The sequence below is a fragment of the Clupea harengus genome, chromosome 16 (assembly GCF_900700415.2).
Source record: "Clupea harengus chromosome 16, Ch_v2.0.2, whole genome shotgun sequence".
NCBI lineage: Eukaryota > Metazoa > Chordata > Actinopteri > Clupeiformes > Clupeidae > Clupea > Clupea harengus.
In genome coordinates this window covers 20,459,619-20,475,941 of record NC_045167.1, presented here as the reverse complement: position 1 = coordinate 20,475,941, position 16,323 = coordinate 20,459,619, and the positions used below count along the sequence as shown (strand labels likewise).

Sequence of the window (16,323 nt, the reverse complement as noted above, 5' to 3'; positions counted from 1 at the left end):
ACTCTATTCAAATCACCCAGTGCACTTTTTTTTTGCCCCACCTGTGAGTCTTTTCTTTGCTTTTCTTTGGGTGGGGTAGATCCCCCACCCCCCTCCCCACTGTATTCATGTGAGCCTGGCATATCTGATACAACACATGTTCTCTGAGATCATGTACCTGTGATCTCACCTTTTGAATGCCTCTCTTGGCCTTTCTTCTCCGTGTGGACGGCCCCACAATCGGCCCCTCTATCGGCCCCCGCGTGACGTCACAGACCCTCGGCTGGGCTTTGTTGACACAGTGCCCTCCCTCCTCGGGCATTGTTCTCCTGCTGACTCGCCCCAAAGGTCGTCCAGCGATAGGCATTATGAAGGTCCGCTGAAAGCCTGCTAATGATAATAATAACAACAACAGCTACGTGGCTAATAAATGGCAGCTAGCCGTCAGAAGAAAGACTGGCGTTCACAATGCTGGCGCCAAACGCCGGTCCGCTCCACTCACAAGTGGCTGGCTATATATAGCTCCTCGGCTTTCAATAGCAAGTTGATCTTGAGGAGGTGTAGGCACCGGTTCCCATGTCATTGTGCTACTACGTTATGTTCAGGGGAGAGAAGCCTTATCATTAAACTGCGTTTTACTTACACAGCAGTTTTTTTCCTACCACGGTGGAATTGTATAGTTTAATGGCTGTCTATAAAAGGTGTTCAGAGTGGTGTCTGTGCGCCTAAGCAAACATGTCTGGTAGGTTTCTAATATTGCTGGTGGTCCCTGTGGACCTGGGCGCACCTGGTTTAATATTAGAGAGCTGCTCAGGAATCACTGTAGAGCATTCTGCCCATTCACAAGTGCAGAAGCACAAGTCTAGAAGTGCACCCACAAGTCACAGACACAGACTCACACACATGCTGCTGAAAGACAGCATGAAACATACAAACAGGTGGAAAACAATGCACAAGACATGCCTAAAAACACACACACACACACACACACACACACACACAAATGTGGCCATAATTTCATTGACGGGCAACGAGCTAGAGCTAATTTAGTAACTTGGCAATGCTAATTTACAGTAATACCGTGAGCAAGAACCTAAGCGTAAACATGGGTGGATCAGTGGGATGCTCCCACACACCACACGATTTCATGCGCGACGGACTTTGCTCGTTGCCTATCGCTTTGCTCGTTGCCCATCAATGAAATTAGGGCCCATAGACTTACTCTCACACATACAGTCACACACAGACACCCAGGCATACACATTCGCTCACACACACACGCACGCACGCACGCACGCACGCGCGCACGCGCGCGCGCACGCCTGTATGCGCACACACACACACACACACACACACGCACGCGCGCACACACATATTTGTGTGCCTTGATCCTCTCTGGTTTCATTAGTACCAGTCTAATCCCTTCGGTGCAGTTGGCCGGTAGAGAGAAGCATCCGGGTCGTGTGTCACACACATTTGTCCCGATTATGCCTAACAATTAATTGCTGCTCCCACTCAAGGTTGGGGGCGGGGGGGGGGTTGGTGGGGGGGGTGTATAGCTGGAAGGGGGAACAAGGTTGAGGAGGCGGGGGCTGAAGGGGGGGGGGGGGTAGTTGCGGTGTGGTTGGGGAGGGAGCAACTGCTAGGGAGTCTACATCAAACACTGATGTTGCAGCACGCGGACCCTGTCACTCAAACCTGTGGGTGACCTTTTAGCTGTGCGTGGTGAGCGCGGCTATGGCAGAGAGGGGCTGTCTAATTGGTGTTTCATCTCCTCAGTTCTGTCTGGTCTTTTCCCCCATCGCCTGCTTCAGGTAGGCAGCCGGCGGAGCCGGTGAGCAACATCCGTGACACAGCTGACAGAGACCCCCAATGGTGGCCACCAGTGATGACACACACACACACACACACACACACATTTATATACACACACACACACACAGACATATACACACACACATATGTGCACACCCACGCATACGCACACAGGTTGGTCATAGTGTTAAATGCTCAGTTGTTGCAGTAATGACAGTCGATAGACAACAATATTACTATCTCAGTTACTTAATGCTGTTGGAACACACCGCACAATGATATTCTCATGTCACATGTCAAGTGAAATCTGAGACACATTGCTAAGAAAAATGTTCTTTCTTCTCACCTTGTTCATTTAAATAATTTACTGCTCAGCTGTCTTTTGAAGATGTGATTCTCTGTAGGCTCTCATTACATCATGGCTTAGCAATCAGTAAAGGAACAAAAACTTAAAAGTCTTTGTGGTTCTACCATATTGCGAAGGGTTGGGGGGGGGGAGTTCTCCATTTTATTTTCATAAAGATCCTGAATGTTAAATGTATTGTCTGTTGTGGGACTTTTGGCTGGAATTTCTCTCATGAAGCATCTCTCCGTTTCTGCTCACAAATGACTCCTGGCCGAAGCGCGCTGACGCGAGGGAGACAAGCGGCAACCCTGGCTGGTGAGATGGTTGACAATTGACCTTTAATGATGTCAGGGAGCTCACAGGTGCATGCAGGGTAAGAGCCTGGCAGGGCTACTGTCTGTCCCTGGATGCCTGAAGCCCCTGTGGGGTATCACTAGGGGTAGGATTGGGTAGGGTGGGGTGGGTAGGTTTAGGGGTGAGTGGTGTGAAGGGGTGTGAAGAAGACAGATGGGTTGGAGGTGGGGCTCCATATAAAGGAAAAGCATAGCAGGATGTTATGTTTATAAGCTGTTGACAATATAACTTATGTCATATATTTAATCACATATATTTACAAGTAAGTATGCTACATCAAATACAGTATAATCAGTATGCGACAATGCTTATTCAATGTGTAGAAAATAGCCTGTATACACAGAAAATACGTTATAGATATTGTACTTCTTTGTGAGTGCGGTTGTTGTTTTATGAGGAGGTTGGCTTAGCTGAGGCAGCAGCTTGTAGCCACCAGTAGTTACCAGTTTGATGGTACAAAGTGATGGTGCAGTCCGCTCAAACAGAGGCCGATGCCCGAGGCTGTGATGTGTGTGTTGAGGGGCTGGAGCTGAAGCCCTCAGCTGTGGAACGCTGCTCTTTCCACTGGCCTGTGATGTATTGACTGCCTTGTCGTCCGCGCGGCCGCGGCGTAGCATAAAATCATTCTCCCGTCAGTGATCTTTCTGCTGCGTGGAGATTAGCCTGGGAGAAATCACGAGTACCTGCTAACCTATGGGAATGGCTTGATATTTCTTCTCTCTCTTTCTCTTGCTCTCCCTCTCTCTCACCCTCTCTCTCTCTCTCTCTGTGTCTTGTTCTGTCTTGTCTGTTTTGTATCAAAGATCTGTCTTTGTGGAATGTGATGGTAGGCAGTGAGGTCTGGCCAGCATCATTAAACACACAAGGGCCAGGGTGTCCAACCGAACAGAAGACAAAGAGAGAGAGAGAGAGAGAGAGAGAGAGAGAGAGAGAGAGAGAGAGAGAGAGAGAGAGAGAGAGAGAGGACAGGCCATATCTATGCCAGGGAAACACTGACAAATTTCTCTCAATATTTGGGAGGGCAGTTGATGCAGCATTTCTCTGCATTGTGCTTTGTGTGACTACTTCAGCTCACCCATCACCTCAGCTGTGGGGTGGGGAAGCGCTTCAGAGGGTAGCAGGGGAACAGCATGGCGTCCTATATTCAGATAATGTGACTGATGAATATCAAACCAGGGGTCACTGGCATGTCTGTAGCTAAAGGAAATACTAAAAAGTCAGTTTGAGACCGTTAATCTATATCTATAAATTTGAGACCGTTAATCTATATCTATAAGTTTGAGACCGTCATTCTATATCTATAGGCTGCTAGTTGGCAAGTTACAGGACCCCTGTCCAATGCAACCAAAATAAACCTGGAACTGAACCAAAAACATGCATTTCCTCTTTTCTTTGTTCACTTGTACAAACCCTGCAGAATTGTTCAGGGGTAGAAATACTCCTCTTAAAAAACATGAAAAAAAACAACACATTGCTATTGTGTGTGTATGGCCTCCCCACACCAGGACTGGTCAAGCAGGTCTATCTGTGCCTTGAGCCCGGAGTCGGAGCCAAGTCAGGACCTCGTATAATTAAACCGGACTCACGGGCAGGTCAGGCTGGGGTGGGGTGGGGGGACTATCACACTGCCATTCAAATTAGCTCAGGATTAGACTGCAGCCCACGATGCTGCCTCCTTAATTGCATTGTGCGATGATGGCGCCGGAATAACCGTTACTCACACCCCTCAGAAGGGGAATAAATCCCAGGGATTAATGGACAGGCAGATGACTGGATGCCCCGGCCATTAATGGACCTTTCTTCGAGGCAGTGTGGAAGGTCCCGCTCCCCCCCTTCCTCCCCCCACACACCCCAACCCCTCCCTTTGTGTCGCGCCTGCATTAATGAAATCAGGCAAATGACAGCGTAATAGATTTATCACAAGCTTAGGGGCTGGATTTGTGGCAAATCAGTTTCATTCAGGCAATCAGGGGAGGTGTGGGCTGGGACATGTTGTGTGATGGCCTGTTCATCTCTTGACTGTGTGTGTGTGTGTGTGTGTGTGTTGAGAGGATGTGTGAGTATTGCCTTGAACACATTGACACTGATATTATTTTGATGCTACTGAAAACAAAAGATTTTACACTCTAAAATGCACCAATGTCCAAATTAAAATCTGTGATCCAATCACTGCTGTATTTTGAGTACAATTACTTCAGCATAATACTGATTTCAGTATAATAACTAGCATTTCACCTGACAGGTACACACATTATACAAATCCACTTAATCTTAGCAACATAAAATAATTACATGCAGATAGTCTACAGGAAGTGCACAATGTTATTACCGTTTATGAATATTCTTAAAGACTAACAGATCATCTGGTGAGGTTTGCTGTAAAGCACCTCACGAATGACAGCACACAGCTTGCATCAGTAGTATGACACAGACCAACCCCTCGGACTACACCCCTCACTAGCTGCATATACTCTATGGAGTTTTACACTGATTCTTTTTTAAGCTGCCAGTGAAACTAGATAATGACTGTGACAGGACTGTATGTACAGTCTGTATTGATTGTTGTCCTGTCAAACCACATCCCTCTCTCTCTCTCTCACCGCACTGACAGAAAACAAAGACCACATCTGAACAATGTACAGTCAGCAACCAGATACATTTAATGATATAATTGCATTGCTTTTTTAATAAGCTTCCCAGATCAAGTTCCAATGCATTGCTCTCCTTTCCCCATCTCCTCTCCCCACCAACCCCCCCCCCCACCCCCCCCCTTCAAAGAATATGAATCTCTTTCAATCTGGATTAAGATGAAATTACACCCATGGGCGCAGACAATCATACACAAGACACTTGGTCCGTGGAGGTTTCCTTCCACGACGAGCCGGAGCTGCCAGGTTCACAAGCCCTGCCTGTCTCGGCATTGTGTCCCGGTGACAATCTCAGCGGCAAAAACAGACGTCCTCCGGGATGGGCATGGCCCTCAGGGTGCCAATCAAACCCAGGAGGAGCTGCTTTCCCCGCACGGGGTCCCAGGTTCCCAACAGCCCCTGCGGCCCTCGGGTCATGTCCGTAAACTTTCACACATGCAATACTTTTATATAATGCTTGATTTGGAGCTGGAGAAAAGATGATGTTGCTGTGTTTCAGATGCTGTGTTGATGCACTTCTGAAAATGACAGCTTAATATGAATATACTTAAGCTGATGTAAGTGGGCCAAATTATCCCCAAGTACTCATAAAATAATGAATTGTTAGTGGGTTTAGTGTAAATATGGAACAGTTTTTTGGGGGGAAAAGTACTCAAATTGCTTTGGTGACTATTATTTGTCAACTACAGTTGCAGTTATATTAAACTATGGTAGCACTAAATAAATTATGGCAACCTGGACCCTAGACAGTGCCTATGGAGTGACAGTGCCTATGGAGTGAGAGTGAAAGTGCCTATGGAGTTTCCACAATGTTACTCTCAAACCAAGCGATTAAAACAGTATTGGTAAAAATAAATAAAATAAAACACGATCTAGGTCCATCATATACATTTTCAAAACTCTCATCCTCATGATACAAAACAACAGCTATACATAATAGAATATATTAGCATTACTATTTTTTTTATTATTAATAATAATAATAATAGTAGTAGTAGTAGTATTATCTGTATTATTTGCATCTAGTAGCATCCCTGAATGAAAGGCTGTGTCATTGGTCCTGTTTTGTTTTGCATGCATCGGTGACTGATTGGCAGGTAGTGCGACATGCAGATGCATTCACCCACACATTCATGACCACCAGAGACAAAGGCACATCTGATACGATCCCTTTACTCCTGCATTAATGTGCGACTAGCTCCCTGCGTCACCCACAAACAACATTTAGACACCACAAAAACAACAACAACAACCACACAGACACACGGAAGGCTTCCACCATACCATACAAAACACAAAATACCATTTCAGGACAGCTAAGTAACCAAGCATAGTAATTTTCCATAAACATTCTTGTATAAATAAAAAAAAAGCATAATTAATGTGTCCTATTAAAAGCACAAATAGGACAGGGGAAATAATAAATAGGTATAGTAAAACCACATCAAGATGAAAGAAGAAAATCTAAAATAGATAAATTTCCGATGTAAAGGAGCAGTTAAGAGTGAAGCAGTTATCCATGTAAACTTGAGAGACTTGGAGCTGAAGGTGCATTAAGTTGCTTAGTACTAACCCAAAGTCCCCAACGCACTATATAAGGAAGTTGTCATCAAAGTGGCAAATAAGGCGTTTGAAAACCTTAAAAGTACTCCAAAACTACAATCCCTTTTTAATCTCAGGCTTTTAAAAAATGAGTTTGCTTTTCCTATAGCGACCTTCTTGAAGCTTAGGAGCAGTTTACAATCTGTAAGTGTCAGGTGACAGTACCCAATCAACACATTAAACATCAAACCCAGACGTTTCCACCCAAAAATTCCTTTGATTTTTTTCTCTGAAGATTTTTTCCCATAAAGGAACTGCACAACGGATTGTTGCAAATAACAATGGCCCAATGATGTTCATAGCCTATAAAGATTTCTGACACTTTTCAAAATGGGAAGCGTTCCCCTTTAAGTGGGGTCGCAAGCAGTGTAAACCACACCATAGCCACAACAGAGAAGCCTTTCTTTGAACGGAGTGTTTTCCTAATATGAATACCACACTGCTAATAAAATGGCACGGCAGAGAAGCACAGTATTTGAAAGCAGCGGCTTGACTGACTCATCAGCAAAGCATACAAACGGCTTCATTCAACCCAGTAAAGCACATGGCACAGTGGCTAGTTCAGGACAACAGCATCAAGAACAAAACAAAAAAGAAACACAAAAGAAGTCACAAGCTCACTATGTTTATCCGTCTTCTCGTCTAGAATATTCCACGTTTGCCAACAAAACAGCAACGGCGTGAGGAGGCCGTGTTTCCTAGCCGCCTCCTTGAGCTTGTTTTTTTTTTTTAAAGAAGCCAAAAGCGCTAACGTGCTAATCATGCTGATGACAGAACAGGCAAACCCCCTTAGCCCTTCATCACAGATACCTGTGATTAAAATCATAATAAAAACACATCGCAGCGTACAAAAACAGCGTCAATTGCACAAATGAAGCGTTTGATCATTTACCACGAAATACAAAATATAAAAACAAGCATGTGAGATCTAAATAGATTCTCAATCAGTGTGTTTGACTTTGCCTCAGTGTCACACAGGCGCATAGAAAAAGAGGAATGTATGAGAATGAGAGAATGACAAGGCAAATAACTGGTTGGATGAAGATCATTGGTCATTGTGATGGACCGTCTGGACCAATAAAAGGCTGAGGCAGTCGACCAGTCCCCAGTCAGGGACCAGAGGTAGGAGAGGTTCGGGTTCAGAGAGTAAGAAATGATACCTCAGATTTTGCCCCACACATGTTAGGCCATCTGACGTCTACTTCCTGGGCAAGTGCTTATGAGTAAAATATGCAGATATGTGTGTGGGTGGGGGTGTGTGTGTGTGTGTGGGGGGGGGAGGGGGGTGGGGGGGGTTTGCATTTACTCTCTGAACCAGAAGTTTCCATCTCTGTCTGATTCTGAGGGTTAAAGGGGGCAGGGCTCTGAGGTCAGAAGGGAGGCCTTAGACCCCGCCCCCGCTGCGGTCGACCGACACAGGGCCTCTCTGGTCCAGCCCCTCCTCAACCGTCTTCATGAGGATGGCCAATCGGCTGTCAGACACCTGGCCCTTCTTCACCGCACTCATGAGCTGAGGGGAACACACACACACAGAAGAGGGGGTTAGCTGTCTGCTGCACAGGGGACACACACACACATACACACACGCACATGCACACACACACGCGTGCACACACACACACACACACACGCACACGCACACACACACACGCACACACACACACACACGCACACATACGCACACACACACACACACACACAAACACACACACGCACACGCACACACACACACGCACACATAATTGCATACACACAGGTGTACACACACAAATATATATACACACACACACACACACACACACACAGAAACATACTGGAGAGAGAGAAAGAGTGAGGTGGGTGGGGGGTGAAAAAGAGACAGAGAGAGATCTGTGATGCTCTTCAGTGGTAATCAAACGCACCAATGGCATTTGCAGTGCAACACCAACACTCATTCAAACACGTTCCCCAATTATTCCATTGGTGCCTGTTAGGCTGTGCGGTTACGTAAACCAAGATGTTCTTTCACCTTCCCAGTCTAAATTTGTGACCAACATGAACTCACCACTCAAGAGTATCTTTTACTTGCATTTCGGGCAGAACCTGAACCCCTAGAATGATCCTGGTCGACATGGATACAGTCAACATTCCAGTTCTCTGGCTCATTACCGCATCTCGCGTGGAAATACAGTGTCGCATTACTTCGATTACTTTTTTTCATAATCTCATGTAAAAAGGAAGTGATCCTGCTGTTCCCACAGGTCTGCTTTCACACCTGCAACTGAGGGGGCAACCTGCAAATGAACCGCTCACTCACTGCACGCCTGTCATTAGAGGAAGAGGCCTTAAAACACAGGAGGGGGACGGGGGGGGGGGGGGGGGGAGGTCTCGTTCAGAGTAGTGCTAAATGACCTGGGTTTAAAGGTGAGGTCCGTGATTCTAATCCAATAGACTTTTCGTCACATTCAACAAATTGCCTCTCACGCCTCCGACCGAGCCATACACAGTTCCGGCCAATCAACACGCTGCTCCAGGAGCATGGAAGGGAGAGGTGTGAATGTGATTGGCTGGTTGAGCTCAAATATCAACAACCTTTTGCCTGAATCATGGACCGCACCTCTAATTTCGGCACAAGAGAAATTGGCTGGCTAGCTGGCATACCTGCAGGAACTCGTCCAGCTCCACCTGTCCGTTCTTATTTAAGTCCACCTCGTTGAGGATTTCATGGAGGGCATTCTCGTCAATCTGCATGCTGAGTCTCTGTGGAAAGGGTGAGAGGTGTAGGAGCCAAGTGACACACACATTCACACACACACACACACACACACACACACATATTCACACACATAAGGAAAAATCTTTAGTTTCAAGTAATATTTGTTTGCACTGGCTCATATATTAAGTGTTTAAATTGGCATTACATTGGCATTCACACATGAGAAAGAGAGGAAAAACAGTTTGCCATTGTACACCGACCACACGTGTGTGGTAAGGCACGGCTGTGTTAGCTCACCGCCAAGACCTGCTGCACGTCCACTATGGTGATGAAACCTTTGCTCTCCTTATCGAAGCGGTAGAAACGCTTCTTATACCTGTCACAAGACAGAGGAGGCACACAAGTGAGCATGTGGGCACAGACATGTATGGACAGGAAAAAGAAAGAAAGAAAGAAAGAAAGAGAGAGAGAGACAAAGTGTGTGTGAGAGAGAGAAAGGTAAAAGGAGAATATGTGTGAGACTGGGAATGGGAGTGACAGAAAAACACAATGAAGTAAGAAGCTCCCACAATCACCCATATTTACTTGCACACATACACATTCCATTTAGTCCCCCATTATAAATGTGCAGCATATGTAGGGGCTTGAGTCCGGATGCTTTGGATGCCTGATTATTTTCCATTTTCAAATTCAAATGTATTTTGAGTTTTTATGCAACCTTATGCTGTGTTTCATTTGAGTTAGTTTCACAAGTGGGTTTATTAGTTTCAGTTTGGCTTTTATTTCATGGCCTCATTTCTATTTTGTTTTATCACAGTTTCAGTTTTAGGTTTAGTCATTTTAGTTAAGGTCAAAGGCTGTCAAAGATTAGTGTGGCGTGAAAAATAACCTGCTTATCATAGGAGATGATTTGTTTCGGTTTTGGTCTTCGCAAAAGGTTGCTGATATTTGTGCTCAACAGCCAATCAAATTACACCCTCACCCTCCGTGCTCTTAAAGCACTGTGTGGATTGGTCAGAATTGTTCATAGCTCAGTCCAAGTCACTATGTTTGTTTCCCATTTACAGAGCCAGGACTGTGTATAAACACCTGAGTCTTTTTGAGCACAAGCACTGAACAGACAATAGGATTACAATCGGAGACTTCACCTTTTACTTCAGGCAAACAATATCACATTGGTTTTCACAGTCAACTCTACCAGTATATTTAACTAAATTAGTTTGGTTAAGGTTTGTAAACTATTTTATTTCAGTTCATGAAAATGTCTCAAAATCATTAGTTTGTGTCTTAGTTTTAGTATACCATAATAACCCTGTTCTGGAATGGAAAATTACTGTGCGTTTGTTAGGGCAGGGTTTCCCTTTGTTATCTATTCCTTTGGGTATGATTAAACATTACACTTGATACCTTCATGCAGCTGTAAATGTGCTGTGTTGTGTCTTTTTGTTTTGGTGGTGAAAAGTGCGTAAACATGGTCGGGATGTAGAAGGGGGTGCGTGACTTAAAAAGTTTGGGAACCACTGTGTTCGAGAATAATAAATGCCATTATTCTTTAGAGTACGTAATCATCATATGCAGTCAATCAGGGGAACAAAATCAGCATGTACTCCCCCTCCCCCTCCACTTCACACACACCAGCACCTTACACATCCACACACAAACAGGCTTCTCTCACACACACGCACACAGAGAGAGAGACAGAGAGAGAGAGAGAGAGAGAGAGAGAGAGAGAGAGAGAGAGAGAGAGAGAGAGAGAGAGAGTGTTGGTTTGTACCTGTTGACCTCCTGCTCGTTGAGGGAGATCTCTGAGGCCTTCGTCATCTGTTCAGCGCGGGTCTTGTAGCCCATCTCTTGATGGAGGAACTTCTTTGCTGCATCCAGCTCCTCCTGCACACACAAGACCATTCAGTGGCCTTTACACACATCTGTCATACATTCCACAACACATGTTTTTATGCATAAACATTCAAATCATATCTTATAAGCCTTGATCCTTTAGAGGCTTGTGAGCTGGATGTCAGATAAAAATGTAATTTGATTATCAGATGTCCCTAAAACAATACGTTAGGAAATACGTTAGGAAATAGATCGCATGAGAGGAGAAATTCACTTAAAATCAGTTTTTCTGATGGGATGCTAATGTGATGGTGGCTTTGTATGGGGATGGGCCTAGAATAAGCTACCTATGACTTTATGTACCAACGACCCACACCTGCTACAGGAACAGTAATGTGTCCCTATGTCTGTGTCTTACAGTAGCACATGTCTTTTCTAATAGAAACTACGGACTAATGAGTAACACTGATCTAAATCTCTTTCAAGAAAGTTCTCATCACATGCCATGCATTCCAGTACACACGTACTTTCCCACATTGTGTTGGGCGGGGGAGGGGTGGGGGTGGGGGGGAGTAGGGTTCAAGACACTAGTGGTGTCTGATTGCTTTTAAATGGTTTGTTTTCATATCATAGACAAAAAGGCGGAGGTTAACTCAGCCGGTTGTGTCATGTTGTCAACCTGAGCTCTCTTCCCTGACGCCCTCTCACACACTGAACTGAGCAGGTTGCTCATCTTTCTACGACAGATCTGGTGCGGATCTGAGAGCGGCGTTTCCCTGTCCGTGGCTCTGTGAGCCATAGGTGTTGAGTTCGTAAAGAGAGCCCATAATAATGGTGCCAGAGTTACAGTAGAGGGGAGTGGCAGACCTGTTGAGTTGGTTCTAAATTATATGCGCTACTGTGTACCACCCCCCCCCCCCCCCCACACACACACACACACACACACACACACACACACACCTGCAGCCTACAGCCAAGTGAGGTACAAGTGCCTGAGTAGGGAGGATATTTTTAAAAAGACATTTTAAGGAGTCTTCAGGGATGTATGTTCTGTATATGTTAGTTGTTTACACCTGTCAGTGTTCTTATCGTTGACATATTACATTCATTTTAGTTTCAAAGCACCTTGCCAAGAAATCTGGTTATTTATTGTATTACTGTAGCACTTGTGTACGTGAGAACAAAATAACTAATTGCCATGCCATGTGCGTCTCTGAGTGTAGTAAAGGGGGGGTCTCCTTTTCCCCTCTTGTCTGTTGTGGGGTCTTCACACCCTGCATCTGGACCTGTAGTAGTGTCCTTATCATCCTATAGCAATTCAGCTAGTTAGCTAGTGTAATGTGAGAGAGGCTGACCCCTCAAACCACATGCAGAACTATTTCAACACAGAAACTGATTGGGTTTGCTGCTTTTGTACGTGCCTGTGTGTGTGTGTGTGTGTGTGTGTATGTGTGTGTGTGTGTGTGTGTGTGTGTCTGTGTGTGTGTGTGTGTGTGTATGTGTGTGTGTGTGTGTGTGTGTGTGTGTGTGTGTCTGGGGGTGTGGGTGTGTGTGTGTGTGTGTGTGTGTGTGTGTGTGTGTGTGTCTGTGTGTGTGTATGTGTGTGTGTATGTGTCTGGGGGTGTGGGTGTGTGTGTGTGTGTGTGTGTGTGTGTGTGTGTGTGTGTGAGCTGAGGCATGGGTGTGTCCCCTCCCCTGTATTGTGTGACTCCGCTAAGAAAACTCCTCCTGAGAACTTGAATCCCATCAAATCTGAACACCGGGAACCAAGCCTATTTATAGCCACAGGAAATGAAGGGAGTGAAATGTGCGTCGGAGGAAAAGAATAATATCACTCTCTCTCTCTCTCTCTCTCTCTCTCTCCCTCTCTCTCTCTCTCTCTCTCTCTCTCTCTCTCTCTTTCTCTCTCTCCTCCCCCAATTGTCGCGATTAGACATATGGCATACATTCAGTTTACAAGTACAACCATGGGAGGCCGTGCTTTAATTGTTGCCTTTAAGGCACCTCAAGCATGAGGGCTATTTTTAAACCAAATGAACAATAGAACGCTGGTGCATTTGAGTTCAGAGAACATTTCAGGTCTCTGCTCTGGCAGTCAGTCAGGGTCACTGGAGTCCAGCACAGTGGCGATAGAGGTGAGGCCAACAATCACATTTCATTGTGGCTCCATTGGGGGATTTTTCCCTTTGATTTTTACACCACAGAGGCTGTTACCTCAATTTACCAATCGTCTGAACCGCTATCACTATTACATTTCATATAGTCCCATACAGGACTCACACGTTGCACCCCTGACATATCTGACTTCTTTACTTGATAGTGTGACACCTGCCACCTTGAATATAGATAATTCATAGATTTAAGTTGCTGAAGCAGGTTTGATTGCCCAATTTATTTTACCTCCTCAGGATCGAGACTGGGTACATTCAAAGTTTTTAAGAAAATGTTGTCAAAATAAGGGTTGGACTTGAACAATTGTGAATGCATTGCATTGCATTGCTATCCTTAGGGTTGGTTGAAACACCACTAGCTGTACAGATACTGTTAATTGCAGCCCAGGATTCACTTTGTTTTAGTTTCAGAGCGAGTAGTTTACTTGGTTTACAACCATTAAAATAGTAGTTCTGCCTCACTTTGTGCATTATAAATGCGTCTCTAATTACCATAATATATAGCACTCTGTGCATTATAAATGTGCTTCTAATTGCCATAATACATAGCACCTTGTCAGTTTGCCATGGTGTAGCAGTCAAATAAGAATATGTTTAGAGCAGCACACTGTTAAGACACACGGCTGAAAAAAGAGGAAGGGGGAAGAACCCAGAAGATGTCACCTGACAAGAGGTTTCGCTAGGTTTAGCCGCTAGCATCTCGTTAGCGATTAGCAATTCCTACATAATGCCACTTTAAGACACGTGGCTGAAAAAAGAGGAAGGGGGAAGTGTGTCACCTGACTCTTCTGCTCGCTCCAGCGCAGCTCCTTGGCCATGATCTCCACGATGCGGGGCAGCGCTTCGTCCGCCGCCTGCACGTTCAGGAAGCCTAGCCGCGTGCGCCGGGCGATCACGTCGATGGCCGTGCACGCGTACTCCTTTATGGCGTACAGAACCTGTGGCCCGGTATGAGACGGACCAGATGGTCAATTAAGAGCGTTTAGGAGAAGGTGTTTGCATCACACCCACACTTATGTGTCCACAGAATACACACTCTGAAATTCTCCTCCAAGTCACTACCTGTGCTTAGCTGATGATAGCATATTTCAACTTCATGCCCTGAAAGATCTCTTCTAGATGTCTCTCGGACATAGTGTCTCAATTTACACAATATATGCTAGTCACACGCTGGCTGACAGCTCATCAGTTCTATATCTAGAGTATAATTTCAGTCTACCTGAATGCAAAGACAATTAACAAAGCTATAAACATAATTTAATTTATAAAAGTTTAGGCAAGTACTAACCTCACTCTCGATGTAGGGGAACTCCGAGACCAGGCGCTTCCCAACGATGGGCCACCTCTTCCCTGTCACCTGCGCCATCTTGGCCACGTCGTAGGACTTCCCTCCATAGGTCGCAGCCAGGTGCTGAGCCACCTGCGAGATGAGAACGAGCATTACTGATTACGTCACAGAACACTGCTGGTGCACTGTGTGGGTATCGGAGATGAAGTCAGAGGAACGAAAGTCTCACTGAAGTAGTTATATTGTCGGGTTATCACAACCTGGTGTATGAAAAGAACGATATATAATATATTACAGTTACTGCTTTTATTACTATTTAAAAATGGATGTGCTGCAAACAAAGCAGCCTTTCCTGCTAAGCCACCATTCACCATTGCTGTTTTGTGTCCCAATCATTCCGTTCGGCTTTGGATGGGTTCAGTCCAAGCCCAGTGGACTGATATTGCCCAACCACTCAAAATATTACAAAATACTTCAAACCATGTTAATTGCCATGGTCCTGGGCCAAAAAGATAACAAAATTATGGAAAGCTACAAAATTAAATACTAGAAATAAATAGCATAATAATATGAAAATGAAAATGAATTAATTTCTTGCCATCTTTCAGCACTCAGTATAACATTTATCAGCCAACATTTATCAAATTTGATTCCAAACAACACGGGTAACCTATAGACCACTCACAATATAGCGTCTAAATGTGCCTGATGCCTCCAGTGTCTGACTGTCTGCCGACTGACTCTGTCCGTTTAGTTTCCCAAATGCCACGTGTTACTGAGCAGTCACTCCCCCTGCCCAGAGGAGGCAGGCAGGTAGGGGGATCACCTGATGACACCTCATTAGGAGCCTGCACAAAACAAACAGCTCTGCCCCTCTCACTACCTCTCTCTATCCCTTTACTCTTCTTTCTCTTTCTTCCTCTCTCTCTCTCTCTCTCTCTCTCTGTTCCTTTCTCTGTGCCTTCTTTTCCGTCGCTATCTCTTTCCCTTTCTTGCACTATTGCTTTCTCTTCCCCTTTCCTCTATCTCTCATTCTCTCCAGATCTCTTTCATCCTTTCTCTCTCTCTTTTCTCTCTCTCTCTCTCTCCCCAACGCTTTCTTCTCCTCTCTCCCTTTCACTCCGGTTTTTGCTCCCCTTTTCTTTTTATGTCTCTCGCCAAAAAGGTCAAGTGCTGTCAGAAATATCTGCATGCTGACCTTTTTAAATATGCTGGCAAACAGCGGCGGCGTGGCGGGGAACGTCCACGCCCAGCATCCCCCCACCCCAACCCCACCCCCCCTCCCCCCCGCACCCCCCAGGCTCTAACGAGGGCTCGCCACTCTGCCTCACCTCCGTCCACGAGGGGATGCTGCCTGTCCGCCTCAGGCCAGGCCGTTCGATAGCGCCCTGATGCTGAGTGACTGGGGTGAGGGGAGTGCTTGTGGGTCGTTGTGTGGTTGCGTGTTGTCTTTGGTTGTGCCATGGACTGCCTGGTTCTAGAAGATTCCTGACGTGTGTGTTTGGCAGGTAGGAGTGATCTATCTTACTGCGCACCGGGCTGACTGTGTCACGGTGTGTGACTCAACCTCTGGCTGATGGTTAGGTGCT

General features: G+C 45.5%; 1 protein-coding gene across 3 annotated transcripts in view; it reads right to left on the bottom strand.

Moving 5' to 3' along the window:
• Positions 1–6,086: 6,086 nt before the first annotated feature.
• gpd2 (glycerol-3-phosphate dehydrogenase 2 (mitochondrial)) overlaps positions 6,087–16,323 on the bottom strand; it is a 31,022-nt gene continuing 20,785 nt past the window's right edge. For all 3 annotated transcript variants that reach the window (XM_031582394.1, XM_031582397.1, XM_031582396.1), the window contains 6 exons: positions 14,735–14,866; positions 14,226–14,384; positions 11,214–11,326; positions 9,737–9,815; positions 9,385–9,483; positions 6,087–8,254 (listed from right to left, as the gene is read on the bottom strand). In XM_031582394.1, the coding sequence (XP_031438254.1) occupies positions 8,129–8,254; positions 9,385–9,483; positions 9,737–9,815; positions 11,214–11,326; positions 14,226–14,384; positions 14,735–14,866 (708 nt within the window). In that variant the 3' untranslated portion in view covers positions 6,087–8,128. The remainder of the gene's footprint in view (positions 8,255–9,384; positions 9,484–9,736; positions 9,816–11,213; positions 11,327–14,225; positions 14,385–14,734; positions 14,867–16,323) is intronic.